Genomic DNA, 25,902 nt, shown 5'->3' with positions numbered 1-25,902 from the left:
TCACTTGTGGGCGGAGCATCAAGGCAAATTCCTTGTATGTGAATACTTGGCCTATAAACTTATTCATTCATTCGTTCTTGGTACACTCATCCCTTCCCATCCAAACCACCCCATCCCCAGGTACTTTCCCCTGCAATTTCAGGAGATATAGCACCTATCCCTATACCTCCTCCCCCGTATCCATCCAGGGACCCCATCTGTCTATCTGTATTCACCTATCCATGTTCTCCAGAGATGATGCCTGACTTGCATATTTACTCCTGAACTTTGTCTTTTTTTTTGTATTTAACCAGCATCTGCAGTTCCTTGTATCTCATTATTTTATTTCTGTAGGATAAAGGTTCTGAGATAATAGATAATTGTGTATAATATGTTTGTAAATGAGTGTGATCAGGCTGTGTGAGTCCTGCTGCAGGGTGTAGGGGATTGTAAATAATTCAAAGCTGCCTGATATCTGTGATATTTATAATAGGTGGGTCTTAATTAGGATTATGCACTTAGTATATTCTTAAACTATCAGAAGCTCTTCTGTTCATTGTAAGTGGAAATTTAGGAATAGTTGCTTTGTCAGGATGCTAGCAGATTTGTTGTGTTTCTCAGTGATTGGAGAATATGAGTGATAGTGATCTAAGTTGGGGAAAAATGTTACAGAAAGGAATATTGAAATGGTTATAAAGATTCAACTCGTTACTGTACTTCATGAAGGAATTCTGCTTTCCTTGGCCATTCAAGCCTTGAATGTGGCTGTATTTCCACACCAACATAGTTGACTCAAAACTCTTGGAGAAAGGCAATGTGGTAGTCTGACCCATGACATACCTAGTCAATTCAAGTCAAGTTTATTTGTCACATACACATACGAGATATGCAGTGAAATGAAAGTGGCAATGCTCGCGGACTTTTGTGCAAAAAGACAAACAACCAAACAAACTATAAACACAATCATAACACACATATACCTTTACATAATAAATATCCTTGTTTGTGCAAGATTGGTTTCACTCCTTGCACCTATGCAGTGAATTCATTTTTACCATCTTATAAAAACCATATTGTAAACTGATTTTTTTATTATTAGATTTAATGAGGATATCATATTATAATGACCTAAAAATAATCCTTAATTAGTAGACTTGCATTTTGATAATGGCACCCTTATTTCCCAGAACCAGAACCTGCAAGACGAGCAATGTTTAGGGTAGGAGTCATTTCACCAAATGAAACTATTCAATATTCCTGCACATTACCCATAGCCTCCAAATGCTTCTCAGTAATGCAGCTGCGTGATACGTTATGAAACTGGGCCAAACCAACAGAGGCAATGAGATGAATGGAGCACACAATCAGGCCACTTTATATGGCAAGGAGTGAAACCAATCTTGCACAAACAAGGATGTTTTATAACTAATGTTTAAAATTTACTTGCAACATTGCATTTCTGTTTTAAACGCAAGTTTAATAGAATTGAATAAACAAAATTTGAAGTTATATGATGCCTATTCCAACTTCACACCTGAAAGTGTTTTGTATGCAGTGATGCACTTTTTTAAGTCTTGTCACCATGGTGATGGAGGCAATGCAGCAATTAACCTGTGTGCAGCAGACTCTTGCATTCAACAAAGCACCAATGTATTGGCTGAAGTCTTTTTGGTTAAGACGAGGAGAATAACTACTCCTCTTAAACTCTGCTCTGTACATTTTTCATCTACATTAAAAAAGCAAGCATGATCATAGGTTAATATCTATAATTTAAAAAATGTCTGTGACGTTGCACTGCTCCCTTAATACATACTGGAGTATCAGGCTGGATTCTGTTATGAAAACAAACATGGAACTTGTATCAGTGGGACAAGCCGAGGCTTAATGAGGGCGGGTTATGTGGTTTTTCACACCAAGCAATATGGAAAGACGGAAGACCGAATTTTAAGTTAATACGGTGTGTAAACAGATCAAGGTTATGAACAAGAGATAAGAATGCAGAATTGAGTCCAATGTTAGATCATCCAAGATTGATTGCAGGGGTAGGCTCAAGGAGCCAATTGAATGACTTTGGATGAATCCTCTTATTTACACCACTGTGAAGTGTTGGGATAGGGGTTCTTGGTCCTGAGGTGTGAATGGAGTGTTTTGTCGCACTGGTGGGGCGTGGTAGCATTATTCTTAGTGGATTGAGAAGCTGGTCAGTAGCGGTAAAGTGTTGGTCAGGAATACAGGTTTTGGACTCATCTGAGATAGGAGATACAAGATACTTTGATTTAGATGCAACAGACTTGAAAACAAAACACAGCACAGGCATTATTCCCTAAATTAGGAATTGTTTGAATCTTAAATCTTCAGCATATATATAATTGTAGCATTTATTGTATTAGTGTCGGTAAACATAAATGAACATTTTAGACCAGAGTTCAATGACCCTTTGTGTATGTGTACCAATTGGACTTTCATTCTCAATTTTATCCCCCAATCTTTCCCTCAATCCTCCACCATGATGCTTTCCTCAATGTTCACGTTTTATTTTACCTGCTGTGTGTCGTTGCTTCTCTTCAAATCTGCTAATTTACTGCGTGTTCTATGCACCACTTTAGTTGTGTTTAGCAACTTTGTAAAGAAAGAAGGGTTGAGGTATGAATACTAAGTTATGTGGCAATAATGGGCTCAGATCATCAGTTCATTTACTCAGATCTCCTCCGTGTACTTCAGAGGTGCAGGATACAATGAGGCAGTGAAAAATGCTGTAAACAAGCAAGTCTTTGGTCTCAATAGATTTCATTTTGCATTCATAAGCATAGAAGAACTAGGCCATACAATCTCCTGAGATTGCTTTACTGTCTTATCCATTTTATCTCGTCTCCATCTTCAGATTCCTTTAATGTTCAAAATCTTATTGTCAGACTTGAATATATTCAACAACCAACTATCTATAAGCCTTTGCACAGTATCACAAAGATTTAAAGTCTTTCAAAATATCTCCACATCTTGGTCCCAGAAGGCTGACCCCTTATCCTCAGTGATTCCTAGTTTTAGAATCTCTGGGTTGAGGAAACGGCCTCTTGGCATCCAGCTTGTCAACAGTAGAAACAAGGTTTACATGAAATGGCACCAAGTGCTGGAGTAACTCAACAGGTCGGGCAGCATCTTGGAGAACATGGATAGGTGACATTTTGGGTTGGGACTCTTCAGACTGATTGTGGAGTGAAATGTTGCAGAGGTGGAACACCAGTTCTACTGTGTTTCCTCCAAGATCTACTTACCTTTTGGTTGTAAGACAATGTAAGAGATATCCTTGCCCTGCTTAAGGCAGGCACCACCACATGTTGTGCCTTTTTAATAATCTGATATTTGTTCCCACAGCAAATAAAGGAAGCTGATGAATCAATGGAAATGGAAGAGCAACTTGAAAAAACATGGGAAGGAAAGAAAAAAATATGAAGAGATCTGTGATTGGCCTTGAGTGGATTAAGCCATATACAAAGATTAAAATTTGTAATAGATGTGACATTATATTTAGCAGGAAAATATCAGCATGGTGTTAAATGTATCCCATTAATAGTCTTGCATGAATCGATGTGATTTTGCATGAGGATAATTTGTTGTGTGGCACAGAACAAAGCATATACCAGAACAGGGTGGAGAAATATTTGAAAATTTGAGATTAACATTTGAACTACATCTACCTGGCATAATTTTGATATAGCTGGAGTAATTCTCAGTCACTGGTATTGTGCCACAGTTGAATGATAACATGTGTATAAAAATTGCTGTCTTGAACTATGTAACAAGCTTGGGTTTAAGAGAAATCCTTGTATAGAATACAATAAATGAGACTGCACCTCTCGCCCTATAACTTTCCTCAAATTGTGCACTAAGCAATTGCATTCTGGCTCCAAATTGTTCAGCGTTATAGGTTGTTTGCCGTAATTAAATCTGCATATAAAACTGTTAACAACTTTGACAATTTCCTAATGCAGATGTGAATGTAGACCTCAAAGTTACCCATGCACTTTCATTTGAGCAGCTTGAGCTAGTTCTGCTTCAGTTCTGTATTGAGGGTGCCACTGTGGAATCCCCATAATGGTGATAGGGAATCTTAAGACATTTATTTACAAAGAATGAAGAACATAATCATGCTAGTGAGGACAGGAACAGGGAGAGAGGGGATCTAAATGTGTGGCTGAGGGGCTGGTGCAGGGAGCGAGGATTTAGATTTAGAGACCACTAGGATCTCTTCTGGGGTAGGTGTGACAAAAGGGACGGGTTGCACCTTAACTGGAGGGGGACCGACGTTCTGGCAGGCACGTTTGCTAGGGCTACATCTGTGGGTTTAAACTAAATAGTGGAGTGGGGGGGGGGTGGGGAAGGGAAAGAGAGATTGACAAATTGGGAGTATAAAGATGGAGTTGAAGGGGAAGTGAGTACAGGAAAAGTTACAAAAGATTCTCAAATTAATGGGAAGGAAAGTTCGAGAAGGGATAAGAGAGTAAGGTCAGGGCCAATTGTAAGCGGTGCAAGAGGGGAGGTGAATACCGAGGTCAAAGTGTTGTATATGAATGCGCGAAGTATAAGGAATAAAGTGGACGCGCTTGAGGCTCAGTTCGAAATTGGCAAGTATGATGTTGTGGGAATTACAGAGACATGGCTGCAAGAGGGCCAGGGCTGGGAACTCAATATTCAAGGGTATACCTCCTATTGAAAAGACAGACAGGTGGGCAGAGGGGGTGGGGTAGCTCTGTTGGTGAGGGATGAAATTCAGTATTGCAAGGGGTGACATTGAAACAGGAGATGTGGAGTCAGTATGGATAGAACTAAGGAATTGTAAGGGTAAAAAGAACCTAATGGGACTTATCTACAGGCCCCCAAACAGTAGTCTGGATATAGGGTGCAAGTTGAAACGAGAGTTAAAATTGGCATGTAGTAAAGGTAATGCTACGGTGGTTATGGGAGGTTTCAACATGCAGGTTGAAATCAGGTTGGTAATGGACCCAAGGAAGGGGATTTGTGGAGTGCTTCCGTGATGGATTCTTAGAGCAGCTTGTATTGGAGTCTACCAGGAAGAGGGCAATTCTGGATTTAGTGTTGTGTAATGACCGGATTTGATAAGGAAACTTGATGTTAAGGAGCCATTAGGAGGTAGTGACCATAATATGGTAAGTTTTAATCTACAATTTGAGAAGGAGAAGGGTAAATTGGAGGTGTCAGTGTTAGTTGAACAAAGGGGACTATGGAGCCATGAGGGAGGAGCTGGCCACAGTTGACTGGAAAGATACCCTAGCAGGGATGACAGTGGAATAACAATGGCAGCTATTTCTGTGAATAATACAGAAGGTGCAGGATTAGTTCATTCCAAAGAGGAAGAAAGATTCCAAGGGGAGTAAGGGGTGACCGTGGCTGACAAGGGATGTCAGGGACAGTATAAAAATAAAAGAGAAGTACAATGTAGCAAAGATGAGTGGGAAGTAAGAGGATTGGGTAATGTTTAAAGAGCAACAGAAGATAACTAAAAAGTCAATACGAGGAGAAAAGATGAGGTACAAAGGTAAGCTAGCCAAGAATATAAAGGAGAATAGTAAAAGCTAGTTCAGAAGTGGAAACTAAGTTACTTACCCAAAGGAAAAAAAATTGATACAAAAAAAGGTTAAAATGGGAAGCGGTGAACATTTCATATTCAGCTGGGCCAAAGGGAGTCTTGCATGGTTACAAGCTTTAGAGGACACATGGCTTGCAGGTCTTTACTTTCTTAACTCTACCAAATGACAACAGCTTTTAACCTAATGTACAGATTTGAAACTTGTAAGTAAAATGGAACAGAAGAGCTAACGTTTTACATGAATAACGTGCCATCAATTCAACGTCTTTAGATCATTCAGTTATACAATTAGAGCTTAGCATCGATCATCTCCCATTCAAGCTGACTAGTTGTATCATGTGCTGGTTCCACTGCAGTTATTTTGGTGAAGATCCCAGTCTCAAACTTTCAGTTTTTAATCACCAGTAAGATGACAAAAGATATCGAGGCTTGCACCAGCAACATTAATGAAAATCTAACACTATTGGAGAAGATAAATGCAGTTTAGTCTTAAATGGATGTGGTGGAGATTTAGGGTGCAAATTCCAAAACTTGGGGCAGGGTAGTTGAAGTCTTTCTAGATGTCTATGGAGGCCTGATAAATGATTCTTTAATGCCATTGATCTTGTAGTTAAAAACTAAATAAAGGTTGTATGTGGAATAGAGGCCAGGGAACAGTTCTTAATTAAGCATGACATTTTTAAATTGCCAGGTTCAGTACAAACTCAAAGGCTGATAGGATGAAATTTGGATACAATTATCAGGGTTTTGGATGAACTGAAGTTTTCATTTATGGAAACAGCAAATAAGATTGAGCATGCTCATGTCTGCCTCAGCAGAATCTGTAGGTGAAATATACAATCTTTAAATTATTGTAAGCATCACAGTTTCCTGAAGGATTGATTTGAATGCCTTGCAAAAATAGTGAGTCGAGTCTCCATTTAAAATACCATTTTTGGTACATAAAACTTTGACATGTTTCTCCTGCTGGATCAGCTCATTAAGGGATATCAGCAGTGAGGACAGATCCTCCAAAACAGTCATGGTGTACTGATATCTAATAACACCATACCCCCCTCTGGCAATATGATTTCAGGAACAGGTAGGAGAGATATAATGTGCAGAGGTTGCTTTTTAAAGTTCCTAGTTTATTTGTGGTAATGCCATTTTGAGTTTGGAAGACTAATGGCACAGGGGAGCTGTGCAGATCACTCTAATGCAGACCCGAGATTGCAGATACTGGCATCCTTGAGCAAAAAACAAACTGCTGGAGGAACTCAATAGGTCATGCAGCGGTTGAAGGAAAAATGACAGGTTTGGATTTTGTTCAGATTACTCTAATGGTTATATAATTGTCTAAATAATTTCCACAATTTCCTTTCTTTAAACAGCCGCTACCTCCTGCCAAAAAAGTGGGGATGTTTTCATAAATACCAGGGTAGCAACAGGGAAGGAACTAGTCTGTGACTTTTTATGATGAGACAGAGTCGAGGAAGGAGCTAGTGTAAGCAATCTCAGCAAAACAAGAGTTCACGAGACGGGGTGGTCTGCATCAATGGTGCTAAAGTAGAGATGGTCGGGAGCGTATGTAGGAGCAAATATAACTCAATTTGCATCATAAGTTGGTTTGGCAATTCATCGGTCTAGGATCGCAAGAAATTGCATAGAGTTGTGGATGCAGCCCAGTCTATCTCGCAAAAACAATCTCCCCACTAACTCCACCTACAATTCATGCTGCCTTTGGAAAGCAACAAACATAATCAAGGACTGCTCATAACCCGATCATTTCCCATTCTACCCTCTCCCATTGGGCTGACGGTACAAAAGCTTGAACACCAGACTCGGGGACAGCTGCTTCCCCTATCAGCCTGTTGAACTGACCTCTTGTATACTAGGGATGAATTCCCAATCTCTAATCTATCATCTTGTTGCAGCCCTTGTACTTTTATTCCACTGCAATGTAATACTATATTATACACTGTTTACTTTGCTCTTTGTACTACCAGCTGTATTTGTGTATGCTTTGATTGTACTTGCATATGCCTGAATAGAGTACAAAACAAAGGTTTTCACTATCTCAGAACCCATGGTTATAATTAAACAATACCAATTGTTATCAGAGAGATAACAATAACCTTAAACTATTAAGTAAATATGGTAGTTTAAGGTTTTGTTGTCATCTACACATGTAATGAGTCAATCCCAAAATGAGCTCAGTTTTCTTTCTACTTCAATTAATTTAACATATTTAATGGTTTGAAAGTTACAACTGACTAGAAATCAGCCACTATTTTATTACACATGAAATTACCATTTTGAAGACAAGTTGGCCATGGGATGTCACATTTTCAGACTGTTACATTATTTGGTCCAATAACATTCATAAGTAGTGGTTACTCTTTTCTTTCATTGCACCAAACGATGCTGCACAACATACAATACATTACCGGTCATTCACTTGGGACAACTAGAATATATAGAATACAGACAGTTAAACAGTGGGTGTTTCCACCGACATTAATCTAGTTCAATCTGACAACTGTACACCACTGTAATTCTCCAGTACTGTGTATACACAAATTTACAGTTCTTGTACAAATACACAAGATACGAGTTCTAAAAGGTGCCATCACAAGGCTATACATAAAATATAAACAAAACTATTTACAATAATCCAAAAACAACTGCATCTACACAATTGCTATGAATTCCGTACACTATTTGTTATTTCCCACAATGAAAATCAAATCATTAAAAACTGGAATGCCAATATACTTTAAGAGCAACTTGAAATACCCCAACCCACCCAATTTCTCCTGCAGCATTTAATTTGGAATATACATATACTGCCAAATAACTGGATGGAAAGTGATTGCCAGTGCTATTCAGATCTATATTTCAAGGAAGCTTTTCAATATTAGAGGATAAATACTCCCTATTGACAAAAGCATAGCTGATTTACCTATGGAATAGGAAAGGTTTAAAAATTTTCATAAACTACAGTTTAATAGAAACCATTCACAAACCATTTTTAATAAAAGACAAGTTCCCATTATAGATCAACATTGAAAATCTCTCCTCATCTGAAGCATTAATGTGATTCTCTGCGTCAGTGGAGGACCCTTCAATTGCAAGAAGAGAGCAGGTAGTATTTCAAATCTCACACTGCAGGTCAGAAGCAGAAGTACTTCACATTTTAATCATAGCTACTCTAACATTGTCCTTCCAACAAAAGCATCTTATTGGCCTGCAAAGGACAATGCAATTTTGCTTTATTTCCAATCACTACACCATGGCCTATCCCACAGAACTGACAGAACAAATAGATCCAAACATATATACAGATGAAGAAACAAGCTAGCCTAAGTGCAGTGCTTTCTCACTAAAGGGGCAACATTGTGTCATGGACACTAATAACCAGAAAACTTAGTTCAACCCAACCCTGTCCAATGATAGCACCTTGCTCAAGTTTGCCTTATCCTGAGTTTAAGTCAATATAGACTAACCCGCCCTAAAGTGAGCGCTCTGCAATCTTTCAACAAATTAAGACTCTCCATTATTTATTTTAGAGAGCATTTCACCAGGCTTGGAATATTGAAATGTTTTCACAAGAGCTGCAATATTTCATTTATTGCTTTGGTTCTTTTATGTCACGTACACTAGAGTATGTAATAAAACCTAATACTCTTTGATCAAATGGTTTAAACCATATAGATGTACTCTATCCTTTCATGTGCAACATAAAGAGCTACAAAGTGAACAATTTACTTAACTGCATTTAGCTCCATTAACAACATACAGCCTAAAGGCTGATGCTAAACTCCCAAGAAATTAAAAATCTGCCCCAGTTTTTTTTTCTTGTTGGAAAATTAAAGCAGCAGCGAGCAGCATGCACAAAGACCATGCATTGTCAAGATATTGAGCAAACCAATTCAAACATTGCAATAAATAATTCTGGAAGTCCATTTAGAAAGCTCAAGACTAAAATAATTTCACTTTGCTAAGAAAGTCAAAGTGTAACCAGCAAGAATAACAGTTAAATCAAGTTTAAATATATTTAAATAACTTGACAGCAGCTGGTTTGACTGGAGGAAAACAGCCCATCCTTAGGATTCCGTTGAATGTTCACAGAAAGAGTTTTCTCACAAAGAGGTAGCTGTAGAACATTATTCTTCAAGTTCATGTTGTTCTCTTTTGACATTTCAAGCACATTCAGCAGATCAGCCATTTGGTCAGAATAGGACTTGGTCAAGGGAGAAGTTCGTTCTATAACATTGCTCGAGGTGATGCACATTTTCCAGGTTGATTTCTCATTAATTCGAGTCCCAGATGTTGGTTCAATAATGTATCTACTACTGATGCCTCCCTGTAATTGGGAACTAAGACATAGGCTCATCAGTTTCAGGCTCTCTACCAAATCCTCTGCCGCTTTGGGTGACTGGGTAGAATGTCCTTGGGTTGCACAATTGCGAGTTCTTGTTCCCGTGTTGTTGGTGCTCCCACTGGGATCATTGGAAGGGCTACTACCACCTTTATTGCCTTCACTTGGGCTGCTCTTGTCAACACCAGCATTCCCATCACTTGATTTACCTTGCCCGCTTCCATCTCCTCCACTCCCTGGAGGCCCTTCGCTGCTATCGCGGCGGTGCCAGGAGTAAGTGAACCCACCGTCTTTGTCAAGAAGCCGGCGACTTTCCGAATCATCATCACTGGTTTCTGAACTGCTGCAACTTGATCCACGGCCTTGACTTTTCCGTTTATGGTACCGTTTATTCACAGTACTTGGCGAAGCTATGTTCATCTTTAATCGACTAAGCTTGGGTGGTAGGTTATCATCCATGTCAAAATCATCATCAGACTCTCCTTCCTCAAATATTTGATTAAGAACAGGAGCACTCTTCCTGGTGGTAAGCCGGTTTGTTATGGAAGGTTTACGTCGCAAAACCACTGGAGTGGGAAGAGGAATTATACTTCTATCATCCTCATCATCCTCTTCATCCTCTTCCACTCTGAATAGACACGTCCTATTGTTTGCAGCAGGCTTTCCAGTTGTTCCAATTGTTGATGACTCTTCTTTCTTCGCTGGCTCACCAGCTTTCATTCGGTGCCCATTAATGGTGGACTCCACAGTGCGGGCTGAGGAACAGACTCCAGTAATTGACACAGGATGGATAATGGGTGATGATGTGATGTCTTCAATATCTTTGGCCACTTCATTTTTTGTAGGCCAGGACTGCCTAATTTCAAAAACAAAGAAGAGAAAAAGGGAAACAAAATCTTCAGTCACTTTCTTTAATTTCCTATGAGGTTTTATGGTAATAAATGTAAAATTGGGTTTATTAGTTAAAAGTTATTTAATACAGAATTCATGCCAACAGAATGTTTATTATTAAACATCCAGCCTGCTTATTTCTTACAGCAAATCCATCAGAAATTTTATTTGTGCTAAAACTCAATGTTATGCAGGTAATAAAGAAAACATGAAGAACTGAATAACTACTTAAACGATTCCCAAATTCAAAGGGACACTTAATGTTGGTATTCATGGTACAAATACACCTACTGAGACACAACAGTTGAAAATACCTTGAGGTCTCTTCCATAGTCATCGTGTTTATCCAGTTCAGAAAGATCAAAATTTAGGTGGCAAAGAATCAAAAGCTCCCAGCCCGATAATGCTATTTATAAAATTGTAACAACCAGTCTCTTTATATGATTAATCTAGGTGCGACTAATGCACCCACAAATGGAGAGGAAACACTCTACATAATCTGGTGCGATGAGATTACCATTTAAAATGTTGATAAATACCATGACTGGAACCGATGACAATTATGATACTGTTGTCTCAGTTTCAGTGAACAGTGTGAAGGTCATTGATATAAAGGAGTCATTCTTGAAGTGAGATTTTCACAAATACAAGTCATGGAAAAAGCTACAAGCTAAATCGGAAGGCGCAATAAGATGTGGCTATGGCTTGCACTGAATAAATTAAAACATAAATATGAAAATATGATAATGCATTTACAAGACTTAAAGTCATCTTTCAGCCTAAAGTAATGCAAGACTGAATCAACTGTTTTGGGGAAACAAGACACAATGATATAGATTATTGAAATTTAGAGAATCTCATTATCACCTGCAAATTAAATTGGGAAAGCTCAGAAACAAAACTTACAGAGAAAAAGGTTCACCAGAATCTGGTCCTATGGTCTTGTAGTTCTAGAATTCGACCAGTTTTTTGTTCTTCCAGTCCGAGCCTGTCAATCTTTACCACAAACCTTTCTGGTCTCTGAAGTATACTCTACGGCATTCCATATTTAATAGTTCCATTCATTTATCCCTTCCATGTTATATCTTCTGAAAGGTTGTAAATCTGTGATCTTCACAGATGCAAACCAAGTTCTACTGTGAAAACTGGCTGTCGAAATGAGCTTTAGATTGATTGGGGGCCTTTGATAAACCCTCAATGTGCAAACCCCTGGGTTCACAATGCATGCACTGCATGTTATAAGAATGTCTCCAAGATCAAAAAAAGGATCCCATGCATTTAGCCAAGGAAGACCCACAACTACAAATACATGCATTACTACTCCATCCAACTGTTGTACATAGATACTGACATAATCAAGTTTTTATTTGTGCTCCAGCATATTATTGGCTTGATCTCAGGGTCAAACCTCAAAGGCCTTTTCTATTCAGTGGAAAACACAGACAGCCAGGGTAAAGATGCATCTTTCGGATGCTGGGGACACCAAAACATCCTCCATATCAAACATGTAGCTCCAGCACCAACATGAAAAAACCCAATCTAATGCAATTTGGGCCTTTCTGCCTTTGGTGCAACAGAACACCTGTCCAGACCAACCACACAACAAACCAAAACAGACAAGTAAGGACACCTGAAACCATCCCGGGGAATACAACAAATAAGACCACATTAGATCCCAAACTTTGATACCAAAAGCAAAAGTATTTTTAAAACAAGCTGTGGCATTTTTAATGGTGCCTTGCACAACCTTGGAATTGTCTAAAGTTTATATGCACAGAATGAGGCGATCCTGTTCACTTCTATATTGATCTTTGCATGAGCAATAAATCTTGAAGGTCCAAATTAATTTGTTAACATTCCTACTCTTCCGATACTGTCCTGACATAGATGACATCCTGTGAATAAATCAGAACCTATGTTAAATTTAAAACAGCATCTCTGAAAAAATACATTATGTCCCAGTCAACCTAGATTACTTGCTTAAAACATGCCTTTGGGCATGGAGTCACAAATTATGGAGTTAGAAAGCAATCTCCAAGCTAAATGGACATTGAACCAGACTCTGCATCACCAATCCACATGCAACCACCCTAGGAAATCTTAAATCAGTCCATGTACTCTGCCTTCAAGCAATGTATTCAAAATGCTTATCACCAAGCTCCATCTAGATTTTAAAAGATACACGAGTTAGAGGTATACATTTATTTCTTAAATTTTGATTTAATTTAATCCAAGATTTAAGCGCTTTATATACCAGGGTAGCGGTAGAGCTACTGCCTTACAGCGCCAGCGACCCAGGTTAGAACCTGATCATGGATGCTTGTCTCTACAGAGTTTGCACGTTCTCCCCGTGACCTGCATGGATTTTCTCCGAGATCTTCGGTTTCCTCCAACACTCCAAAGACGTACAGGTTTGTAGGTTAATTGGCTTGGTGTAAATGTAAAAATCGTTTCTAGTATGTGTAGGGTTGGGTTTATGCGCGGGGATCGCTGGTCGGAGCGGACTGGGTGGTTCGCTCATGGAGCAGGGTGATAAGCACTCACGGAGAAAAGGACTCCTCAGGTGAAAACTAACTACTCAACTTTCCTTCCCCCTGAACCTATAGTAGAAGGTACATTTAGCTCTTTCCAAAGAAGCTCCTTCGTCTAAACTGGAAGAAAAATGCTGTTTCAAACACCTCTGCATAACATGTGTAAGAAAGAAATGCAGATGCTGGTTTAAATTCAGTCCTTCTCTCCAGAGATGATGCCTGTCCCGCTGAGTTACTCCAGCTTTTTGTGTCTACCTCTGCATAACATTTAGGTATCCTAGAAGTAAGTGTTTCAGACTCCAAAACAGACACCTCTCTCTAGTAGACTGCAAAGGGAAGCAGTTTCACCGAGGAAATTTATCCTTCCCATTCTATGGCAGTGTCCAATTTTTTAAAAACTGCATGTGACTAAGTTGCAGGTAATGTTACTACGTGTATGTGCATATGCACGTCCCACGCCACAGAAAATGACAGATCTAGAAACAAGGAATTTATATTTACATTAAAAATACACTTTGCCTCAAAGTTCAAAATATATATGTTAACCAACAAGTGCAGCCCACGTATCTGTACCTGAACTGAGCTTTGATGTGGCTTGGACTGGAAGAACGGGTGACTTCTTTCTCCTGTTTCTCCTTTAAGGTCCTTTCAGCCAGCAAAAAGTAAGTGGCAGTGATGTGATTGTATTTATTACTTTCCAGTGACCTAAAAGAACAAACAACTATTTAGAATAAGAAACGTATTCAGCATATCCTTTGAGAAACCCCTACAACACAAGTGACCACATTTCAAAAGTAGTTAAACACCCATGTTTTACTTAAGAGTTTTTGGATGTCCCGAATATAAATAGATTTTATAGAAATTAATGTCCATTATCTTACAAATAAATTTGAGGTAGGTTGCAAAAGACTTATTTATTTAAAATTCCTTCTCACAAATAAAAATAACTATATCAAATATAGTTTGATATAGGCACACTGTGGTCTGCAGGTAGAGAAGTCTCATACGTCAGCAACCTGGGTTTGGATCGGACAATGAGGAGGCCTTTGGGTAAGACAAGCATCGAGGCATGCTACCCCCTCCGGAGCATCATTCTGGCCAATATTAGTCACACGAACAAGATAGAAGACATGAGAGCCTGTTGTGTACTCTGTTGCAGAAACATGACTCACCCCCAATTCTCTGCACATGGGCACACCAACCCAAGGATTTTTCCATCCACATTGACTGGACCACGGAGTCAAGAAATGAAAGAGGCAGCGGCATCTGCTTCTTATTGAACACTTCATGGTGTTTGGCATTGTCAATCATGTCCCATTCCTGCTCCTCCTGCCTTGAATGTCTGATGGTCAAGTGCTAACCATTCTACCTTCTCAGGGAGTTCTCCACTCTCATCCTGACCACAGTCTACATTTCTACTCAGGCAGACATCAAGCTGGCAGTTGAAGAATTGGGTACCATGATCAACGGGCACAAATTAACCTATTCCAGTGCCTTCCACTTCATCAATGGGGAATTCAGCCACGCTAGCTTGAAAATGTATCTGCCAAACTACCATTAACACATAACCGAAACACTCAACCATTGCTGTACCACCATCAGGAATGCCTATTCCTCCATACCTCGCCTGTATTTTGGAAAATTTGACAACCTACTGAGCTCCTTCCAGCCTGCAGACAGAGACAGAAGAGCACAGCATTGGTGAAGAGGACTACAAAGAGCTAGTCAAGGAGACAGGAGGAGTGGTTTCAGGACTAGTTTGAGGACAGGGCCATGATCAACTCATCAGCAATCTAAATAAACATGCCACAGTCGTCACTTCATAAAGAAATGTCTGGACGAGTATGTACCTACAAAAATATTCCTAGTTTTCCCCAACCGTAAGTCCTGGAGGAACCAGGAGACTCAATGGGCTAATTCTGTGTGTCTAAGACTGGCAATCCATCAGACAAGAAATCCAAGTATGAATTCCTGACGATGGCTAATCGATAATTGTGAGCTAATCTGGAATCACAGACGGATGCTCAACAGCTATAGCAGGTCTTCCACACCATCACCTCCTACAAGGTTAAACTAAGTAGCACAAGTGGTAATGACATATCTCTTCCAGATGAGTTGAACACCTTCCATGCACACTTTGGAAGGGAAAACAATGCCACACCTATGTGAGTTCCCAGAGCCCCTGCCAACTCCATGATCTCAGTCGCTGAGGCCGATGTTAGAGAATCCTTAAAATGGTGAATTTACGAAAAGCGTCCAAAGAGCTAGAGTCCTGTACAGATCAAATGGTATCAGGAAATCGTTAACTGCTCAGTGGTGTGCTCGGAGGTTCTCAGCCACTACAAAAGGCATCGGTGCCAAAGAAAATCTTGGAAACCTTTTCAAATTCCTGGATGTTAACATCTCAGATGACATGCCCTGGGCCCAGCACAGAGATGCAATCGCAAAGAAGGCTCACCAGCACCTCCACTTTCCTGGAGGTTTAGAGAGATTTCGTATGTCTCAGAATACTCAAACAAACTTTGATAGATATACTATAGAATGAATCCTGACTGGATGCATCATGGCCTGGTTAGGCAATTCCAATGCACAGGGATGCAAAAAGCTTCAGAAAGTGGTGCACTCAGCACTGCCTATTACGGGCGCCAACCTCCCCTCCATTGAAAACACCTCTGCGGGGCTTGAATGAGTCTTCTATCATCAAGAATTCCCACCTTTTGGACCATGCCCTCTTCTCATAGCTACAATAAGGCAGGAAGTTCAGAAGCCTTAAATCCCATGCCACCTGGTTCAGAAACAACTACTTTCATACAACTTCCAGGTTCCTGAAGCAGCTTAGACAACCCTAACTTTATCTCGACAACGGAATATTAGCACTTATGCATTACTATATATCAGTTTTTGTTTCTTAATTATGTATTTTGCACTATGGTCTTGTTTATTTTGCACACTTCTTTACTTTACTATGATATGTTCAATTTATGTGTCATTTATGTATAATATATTCTTGGATTTATCTGGAGTCTATATGCCTGTGATGTTGTTGCAAAATTTAATTGCATCTGTACCCCACTATACTTGTTAATATGACAATAAACATGAACCAAAACCTTCAGTGCTCTGTGTGGAATTTGGCTGCTATCCCTATGATTGCATGTGTATCCTTCTAGGTAAAATTATGATAGACAAAGATAGGGTAGTCAGAACCTTTTCCCCCGATGTGGAAATGTTAAGACAAGAGAGCATAGCTTTAAGGTGAGAGGGGTAAAGTTCAACGGTCAGGTGTGAGGCATGGTTTTCTTCCCTTTACACAGAATGGTGGGGGCCTGAAACGCATCGGCTGGAGTGATGGTGGAGGCAGATACGATAGTGACATTTAAAAAGGTTTTAAATATGTACATGGATGTGCAGAGAATGTGGGGACATGGATCACATGCAGGCAGAGGAGGTAAGTTTATACTGGCATCAAGTTCAGCATAGACACTGTGGGCCAAAACAAGTTTGTGCTGCATCGTTCTATGTTCAATGTTGTACTGCAGTTTCCTACCACATCCCAATGACATACTGATTATACTATTAATGGATGACAGCAAATCAACACTAGTTTAAGTGAATAGTGGGAAAATCAGCGGAAGTGTTAATGAACAAGTGAGAGAGGGTAGGTTAGAGCCAGAGCCAGCATAGCCTTTGGGGGCACGTGACCACCTTCTAAATCAGAAGGAAATGTGGAAATCAACTGATGGCACACTGAGTCACATCTTTGTCAAAGTTAATGTATTTTCACCATAGTGTCACAGCATCTTGATTTTCTAGATACATTTAATAGTAACATATAAATAAAACATTTGGCATTAACAAAGCTAAATATTAAAAATAATCAGAAATACAGAAGATTTGGCATCTGGTTCACTCCTTAGTCCAGTGTTGGTCCATTAAGCCAGTGTGCTGATTGAGTGTGTTGGTAAGTTGACATGTTCCTGCCTTCAGGTCAAAAGTGGCCAATATCAAGTGCCGAGAGGTCCCTTCTCAAAACTGAGGACAATTAGCCATTTGGAACATAATGCTACAGAATCTTGCAAAAAGTTTGAGATGCATATTGTGTTTTTGTACAAACATGCATCTGTCCACAACTTTAATATTTTTGATATTGCATTTTGTTACAAATGTGATCTAAAGAGTCAGTGGTCTTAAAATGGGGAGGCTTTGGAAATGGTGCAGTAGAGGTTTACTAGAATACTGCCTGGATTAGGGGAGATATAAGGAGAGAATGGACAAACTTGGATAGTTTTCCCGAAAACATGAGAGATTGATGAAAGACCTGATAGCAGTATGTAAAATTATACAAAGGGTAGAACATTTTCGCCCAGGGTGGAAATGTCAAAGACTAGATGGCATAGCTTTAAGGTAAGAGGACCAAAGTTTAAGGAGATGTGTGGAGTGGTTTTTTTCAGGCAAAGGGTGAAGAGTGCCTGAAACACACTGCCAAAGGTGGCGGTAGAAGCGAATACAATAGTAGCATTTAAGAGATTTTTAAACTGGTACATAGATATGCAAGGAAAGGAGAGATATGGATATTGTACAAGCTAGAAGAGATTAGTTTATCACGGTATCATATTCTGCACTGACATTGTGGGCCGAAGTGGCCTGTTCCTGTGCTGTATTTTTTGATTTTCTATTAATTGCATAATACTTTACACATTAGGTACTCGAGCATAATGCACTGAGCATTATTAATTATTATTCAATGACATTTCAATGTTTTCAATTGCACATGTGAAACCAGATTGCAATTTTTGAAAGTCATTGAAGTTACCAACTCCAGAACCTTATCAACAAACTGATGTATTAACCCTTTATATCTATGGATGCTGCCTAATCCGAGTATTTTCAGCATTTTTTGTTTTATTCTAATGACTATTTTAATTTCTATCCACCTGTGAAGATCGGCAATTATATTTTATGAGTAGAGTGGTAACGTTTTTAACATGTTATCCTGAAATGCAAATATATTTGGTGGTGATGAGGTTTCAATACTTAAATGTTTAACTCCTTTAAAAGTTTAGTATCTATTAATATATTTTATACTTTTCAAGTAAATAGTATTTCAAGAAGAAATTTATACTTCAATTAAATAGTATTTTCATAATATACTTTGGGAAAAAAAGCCAGTATTGATAATTACTTGCTTCTTGTGTGGAGGGTTCCACTATACCTACTCAATTATAGTTTCCCGATCTGCAATATCACCAAGCACCATGCGCTGGATGATGCCATTGTGCTCTTCATCAGATAGATTCTTGTAAGAGACAAGAGGTACATTGCACTTCGTTGCAGGTGAAGGATCAATTCCTAGCAGCCAGCGGTGATTCTCAATCTCCTCCAGTGAGGCTCTTCGTTTTGGATCTCTCTGCAGCATGCGATTGATAAGACTGATGGAAATAACATTAAAAAAATCATTTAACTTGTGGCCGTTTAAACTATTTGGAATCACTGCCTTCAGTGATTGAGAGAAGAAGACATCTAAACTATTGTTTTGGCCTTAAATGAAACTAGATTTCAGAAGTTCTCAAGAAAATCTGTGTTCAATGTTCTATTCATTACCATTCCTGAGAGACTTACGTTACTGTATTAAATGGATATGTGTGCCCAAACCTGCCGTGATCATAAGACATAGGAGCAGAATTAGACCATTCAACCCATCTGGTCTGCTCCACCATTCAATTAAGGCTGATCTATTTTACCCCTCTCAACCTCATTTTTTGCCTTCTCACTTTGACACTCTGACTAATCAAGAAGTGAGCCAACATTTATATATAAATGAAAAATAATATCTAAGGATATCTATTGACATCATGTCGTATTTATTTTAAATTATTGCTTTGTAATCTCCTTGTCACGTTGCACAGATGTGTTGCAGATGTTTTAAATGTAGAATCTTATTTTACATTATTTAGAATTAGTAAAGATTTACAAAATAGTATTCATAAAAACAATACCAATGACTTACTCCTTGCATTCTTTGGAGACATGGGCTGGCACTGTATACTTGCAGTCCATAATCATGGTGAGAGTCTCACTGTCATTTGCCTCTTGAAATGGAGGCTGGCCACATACCAACATGAAGAGAATAACACCCAGGCTCCAGATATCTGTAAAAATAGCGCACAAAAACTCTAAACTGTAAACTTACATATATAAAAACACATCCATGTCTAAATTTGATATAATTTTTTTCATAGAATTTTGCACTTGGATTTGTGTAATATTTGCCTAAATACACATTCCAGAATACTTAATTACATTACTATTCCATAGATACATAGACAATAGGTGCAGGAGGAGGCAATTTGGCCCTTCGAGCCAGCACTGCCATTCAATGCGATCATGGCTGCTCATCCACAATCAGTACCCCGTTCCTGCCTTCTCCACAAATCCCTTGATTCTAAACATTGCAAACTTTACTTAGCAGTAAAAGGGACCATTCATTTCCTCTTAAAATAAATCCACAATGTTTAAATTAGTTGTCTTCATATATATGTATATTATAAACTGTGTGTGTGTGTGTGTGTGTGTGTGTTATTTTGCATGTGAAACGTATCTTCTCGAAAACCAGACGCAAAATGCTGAGATTTTTATGATATTTCGATAAGGATTTAACTTATGAGTTCAGAAATCCACTCCTTGGTCAATTATTTCCCCAGATTTTGAATAAAACTGATCACAAAACACAATTTTTTTAAATTTAAACGGCGCTCACCAGCTGCTGACGTCACAATGCCCACATGCCGACCAATCCAGGCCCACCCGCCTCCAGGCGCCGTCCCCCCGCCGCAGTGGATTAAAGCCCCGCGCCCAGCCCCAGTACGCTCGCGCCAAGCCTCCCGCAGCTGGACTCCCACACCCGCCTGCATGCCTCCTGCAGCGGGACTCCCACGCCCGCCTGCCCCCCCCCCCCCCCCCATTCTCAAAATGCTCTGCAGATCGGGAGGTCACAGCCGGTCACCGGTTTGAACATGGCGGCGGCAGTTATTGTCGCGCGGGGCATTACTCCCATTACTCTGGGAAACCTGAAATTCCTCCGTTGATCGCAGGGACATGGGGAATCATCACGCGAGAGCTGCCGAGGCTCTCCACGCCGCCAGAGCCGCCCGCTCACCGAGTTCAGGTCCGCCCTCTCCATCTCTCTCTCCCCATCCTCCTTCCCTCTCCCCGCTCCCTCTCTCTGCAAACCCAAAGTGCTGCAGTCGCGCCTCTCGCAAGTCCTTTGATAAAAAACCTTGCGACCCCCCCTCTCTCTCTCTCTCTCTCCCCTCCTCTCTCTCTCTCTCCCCCCACCTCTCTCTCTCTCCCCCACCTCTCTCTCTCCCCCCTCCCTCCCTGTCGCCCCCCCTCCCCCATGCCCCCTCCGTCTCCCCACCCCATCCCCCTCCCCCTCCTCTCTACACCCCCCCTCCCTCTCTAGACGCGCCTGCGAGTTGGGGGCTATGCGTCAGTAGATAAGGCGATTATGGGGTAAAAGGAGCAAATTAATAATATTAATATATTAACAAGGGTGGTAGTTAGCGTATGTGCGGGGGGAGTTAGTGTGTGTGTGTGTGGGGGTGGTTAATGTGTGTGATGCCGCATGCCACCCACTCCCCCCCCCCCTCCTCAACCGCATGTTGGGGGAACAGACCCAACGGGTCTGCACTTGGTCTAGTTAAAGTTAAAAATGAGACAATTAGTTCAGAATATTTGTTCCCTCTACTTCAGAAGCAGATCTGAAGATCTGTGATAAAATTGGACTGCTCCTATTTTGTTCCGGGTTCATCCAACATATAAACATTTATATTTGCATGTTTCTACCTCTTCCCCATTAGGTTTTGAATTCAATATTTGTTAATTAAGCTCAGCTGATTAAGTTTTCTTGCAATTTACTGTAATGATCAATTTTATTCACATCTGATTATTACTCTCCAGTGATCTCTACGTTGATGAGAACAAGTAAAATGCTTGAGTTGAGACTCCTATAGCAGTAATAGAGGCGCAAGAGCTAACCAACTGGGTCTGCTTGCCAGTTTAAAAATAAACACACCTCCATTCAAACTTAGTTTAAATTGATTTCAAGGGAAATAAAAAAACCAGACATAGCTGTTCTAGTTAGTTTCCCATCAAACAAGAGGTTAAAACTATATTTGTATCTATTTATTCTAAAATCTGACTCTTGCATGAACTGAAAGTTAGTTTCCACAGGCAACCCAAATGCTCAAAATAGTTGTTTCCTGCAATATGTCCAGAATTGAACGTCTCAGACAGGTGGCATTAGTTTGACTAGAAATACTGGATATTTTCCAATATTTTTGTTGTATGTACACTTCTTGCAAGTATTTTGTTATCCTTCCGAGTTTATTAAATACTAAACCAAGCGGGATCCATGGGACCCGTTCCCTCAATGCAATATTCCACCACTCACCCATAGACCCCAACTGCGCAGGTACGGTTGAGGGGTTCCCGTTGTGACGCAAGTCAGGGAAACCCTCCCTAACTGCGCCTCGCCATTCCCCTTCCTATCCCTATCATCCGCCATTACCCCTCATCCCCAGCACTCCCTCCTCTCCTCTTCACCCTCCCTCTTCTTTCCCCTCTCCTCCACCCCTCCCCTACTCCCTCTCCTTTCCGCTACCCTGTCACCCCTTCCCTCCATAACCCCACTCCCCTCCTCCTCTCCCTCTGTCTCCCTGCCCCCCCACATTCCTCACCTCCCACCTATCCCACTCCCCCACCTCATCTTCCCCACTGCTCTCCTCTCCCTCTATCCCCCTCCCCACCCCCTCCACTTCCTCTATCCCCCTCCTCCCCCCCAACTTTCCCCTCCCACCTATACCACTCCCCCACCTCACCTTCCCCACTGCTCTCCTCTCCCTCTATCCCCCTCCCCACCCCCTCTATCCCCCCCACTTTCCCCTTCCTCTCCCCACTCCCCTCCTTTCCCTCTATCCCCCTGCTCCCCATAAAACACAATGAAAATCAGTTAGTCTAAATGAAACCCCCCTACACGCCCCCCCCCCCAATGAAAATTGTGGTTTTTTTTTCCAAAATGAAGCCCCCCCCCCCATCCCATCCCCACAATGAAAATCGCGATTGTTCTTTAAAATCACCTAAACACAATGTTAATGAAAACGGAGGAATTTGATTAAATTTTATTAAATCAAGATTTTTGTATGTAAATGAGAATCAGGATCCCATTGTGACGTGATTGTGACGTTGAATGCGGCTGACGGGCAGGGCACAAGGAAAACTGATTTGAAAAGTGATTTTTGTAAAGTTTAAAATGTCAATAACGTAAAATATACCATCAATCCACAATTGTAACCCAATGAGTTAACAAAACTCCATGGTCATTTTATTTTTTGAAAAAGGCTCCTTACAAGTATATAATGTACAAAAGTTCACCTTGGTTAGTCAGTGAAAAGCATTATAAAGGACAAGATATCTCAGTCAGATCTCCTGCAATTTCTTCCCTAGATTCCCAGTGTCCTTGGATATCTCTGATCAGGCCAAGAAGATTTATCTACCTTCATAGGTCTTAGGCACCTCCTCGACTGTAATACAGACCATCCTTGAGACATCACCATTAATTGCTTCAAGTTTCTGAGTCATCACTTCTTTCTCCATAGTAGAAATGGACAAGAAATATTCATTGAGGATCTTGCCTATTTCATGCATGCACTTTGGTTTCTGAGGTGATCTATTGTATCTCTAGTTACCTTTTTCCCCTTAAAATAAAAACTTTTTGGATTAATCTGATCTGCTGGACATATGAAGAAAGATCAGAAATATTCAAGGACTCTAGTGTAATATATTGATACATATTCATATGTATGTTAATGAGTTGGTGTTTAATATAAGCAGGGAATGCTGGGTAATAAATCTCTCTCTCTCATGATCCAGGCAACCAGTAAGTCTTGTTCTTCATTCTGCTGTCCGGAATATAATAACTGGGAAACTAGGGCTATCTCACAACCCATTTTTGCCCTACTGATTTCCTTATGTCTGCTCCTCGATCCCCTCTACTCCAACAGAAATATACTTGATCACAGCTGCCTTTATCCTAGTCTGAAGAAGGGTCTCGATCCGAAACTTCTCTCCACTGATGCTGCCTGTCCCACAGTTAGTACAGCATTTTGTGTCTATGTTCGATTTAAACCAACATTTGCCGTTCCTTCCTACATTTTATCCTACCCATACCTCCTTCTTTCTCCTGATCAGACCATCAATTTCTCCTATCATCCAAAATGTATTTGCATTGTAATTTTGTCTTGACATTTCTTAGGATACATACATTAACAAAATGTTTGTTCAAGTAAAGGATGAAAAAAGAGTATACATCACAAAGCCACACTATTTTTATCTCTTTTACCAAGAGGGGAAAAGAAATGTGTCCTCCAGTGTACCACAAATGGTATTTTCAATACTGAATGTAGATTTTTAATTTCTTCAGGTACTCAAGTTTTTTAGGTCTAAAACTTCATAAATTATTTCATCCCTTTCATTCAATTGAAAGTCAGATATGAAAGGAAAGAAGGAAATTATTTTGCATAAAGTCTCAATAATAACGCATGGATAAATTGTGTTTAGGCCGCAAAGAGAAGCAAGGGAAGAGATTGCTAGGACTCTCAACATTTCAAATTTTCTCTGGCTACAGAAGCGGTGTCTATGACTGGAGGACAGAAAATATGCCATTATTCTAATAAGGGTAGCAATGATAAAGCAGCAACCACAACTGGTGTCTAACGTCAGAAGAACAGAAATTACTGGAAGATATTATGAGCAACACTTGGAAAGGCAGAAACTAATGCCCAGGAATGAAAGACATTATAAAAAGTGGTGGACAATGCCCTGTCCATCACAGGCACTGATCTCTCCACCACCAAATGGATCATAGGAGGCGCTGCCTCAAAAAGGCATCAAGGACACGCACCACCCTGGCTAAGCTCTCATTTCACTTCTGCCTTTGGAAAGAAGATACAAGAGACTGTAAACGTCTTGGTTCAGGAACAGCTTCTTCCCAACAACCAAAGGGCTCGTGAACATGACAAACACTATCTAAACTACGAACTGTTTTGGTTGCACCAAGGCTTTGGGGCTTTTATATTGCACTAATATTGTTCATTTTTAATTTATTGAACTTTCTATTGTTTACTGTGTTATCTATGAGTTTTGTGTTTACAGACCTGTTACGCTGCCGCAAGTAAGAATTTCATTTCCCCCCATTTTCGGTACACACGACAAATAAACGCACTTGACTTGATTCTTGAGGAATTATCAAAGATAGCATGGCTTTGTAAAGGGAATATCATGTATGACTAATTTAATCAAATTTTATGGCAGGTAGATGAGGATAGTAATTTGTCATTAGTACATTAGTACGGTTTTGAAAAAGAAAAATCACACATAGGTGACTGGGCTAAAAGTTAGAGCCATGGGATCCAGGGCTATTTCACTAGTGCAATCTAAAAATGACTTGGAGATTTTAGAAGACGGCGATTGATGGTATACTGCAATGATTGATGTGGAGCTCCTTGCTGTTTGCTATCTACCTGAATGAGATAGATATGAAGGTAGGTACGAATAGCAGGTGGCACAACAAATTAGTAGTGTTTTCAATAACGAGGATGATGCCCTCGGCTTCAGAATAATCTTAAGAATTGGTAAAATAGACAATCAATGGCAGAAGGAATTCAATTCTGCAAAATGCAGCATGACGTATGTTAGAAGAGCCGTTAATTACTGCCTGGTAATGTACAATAATGCAAGGATGTAAGGAACTTAGGTGTACATGTCCAAGGATAACATAGGACAAAAAGGTCCTATTTCCTAGCTATATTACTGTCAGTTATAAAGCAGTTTTCCTTATCTGGAGAAAGGGAAATTGTGGGTTTAGCTTAAATAAAATACATAGTTTATTAATAACAGCTCAATTCCACACTGATTAATCAGAACGTGTTCCATGACTCAGGTGAAGCACACGTCAGTTGCACACTGCACCTCATTTTTGATATGGGAGTGTTCAATTCCGATAAGATGAATAAGGCGCCAATGCTTTTGGCATTAAAAACTGAACACTGCATACAAAAATCATAATTAGTAACAACTGCTACAAACAAGGGAAAAAAGGTTTTAAGAATATTTTTAGAATGTGGGACAACAGGTTATATTAGCTATGTTCAGCATTCCTTCCTTTGCAAGTATGTAGTCAGAAACACCCATGGCATCTTAACAAGTTAGGACAGTCATACAGAACAAAAGCTCTCATTGCAACAAATGAAAACATGTCTATAGTACATTCCAACCACACCCCTAACAATACCTCAAGCAAAGAAACACACAATTAGATATTACATGTTTTGGAACCCTAACATAAGGACCAAGTTGAATTTCCTCATTCAGATAATTGAAAGATTCTGGAATTCACTTATACATACTTTGACATAGACAGGAGTGACATTACATTACATCTCCTTTGAATAAATAACCAATTTCATAATTCCCACCAG

General features: G+C 39.9%; 2 protein-coding genes across 4 annotated transcripts in view; one reads left to right on the top strand and one right to left on the bottom strand.

Moving 5' to 3' along the window:
* The window catches only part of ano10 (anoctamin 10), a 42,674-nt gene extending 38,808 nt beyond the window's left edge, over positions 1–3,866 (top strand). For all 3 annotated transcript variants that reach the window (XM_033019111.1, XM_033019112.1, XM_033019110.1), the window contains exon 13: positions 3,352–3,866. In XM_033019111.1, the coding sequence (XP_032875002.1) occupies positions 3,352–3,429 (78 nt within the window). In that variant the 3' untranslated portion in view covers positions 3,430–3,866. The remainder of the gene's footprint in view (positions 1–3,351) is intronic.
* Positions 3,867–7,797: 3,931 nt separating this feature from the next.
* The window catches only part of snrk (SNF related kinase), a 40,807-nt gene continuing 22,702 nt past the window's right edge, over positions 7,798–25,902 (bottom strand). The window contains exons 3-6 of the mRNA XM_033019109.1: positions 19,374–19,515; positions 18,583–18,795; positions 13,940–14,071; positions 7,798–10,800 (exon numbers count right to left, since the gene is read on the bottom strand). Of these exons, the coding sequence (XP_032875000.1) occupies positions 9,621–10,800; positions 13,940–14,071; positions 18,583–18,795; positions 19,374–19,515 (1,667 nt within the window). The 3' untranslated portion in view covers positions 7,798–9,620. The remainder of the gene's footprint in view (positions 10,801–13,939; positions 14,072–18,582; positions 18,796–19,373; positions 19,516–25,902) is intronic.

This window comes from Amblyraja radiata, chromosome 4 (genome assembly GCF_010909765.2).
Source record: "Amblyraja radiata isolate CabotCenter1 chromosome 4, sAmbRad1.1.pri, whole genome shotgun sequence".
NCBI lineage: Eukaryota > Metazoa > Chordata > Chondrichthyes > Rajiformes > Rajidae > Amblyraja > Amblyraja radiata.
Note: the sequence above shows the minus strand (reverse complement) of the source record. Positions and strands in the feature narration are given on the sequence as shown.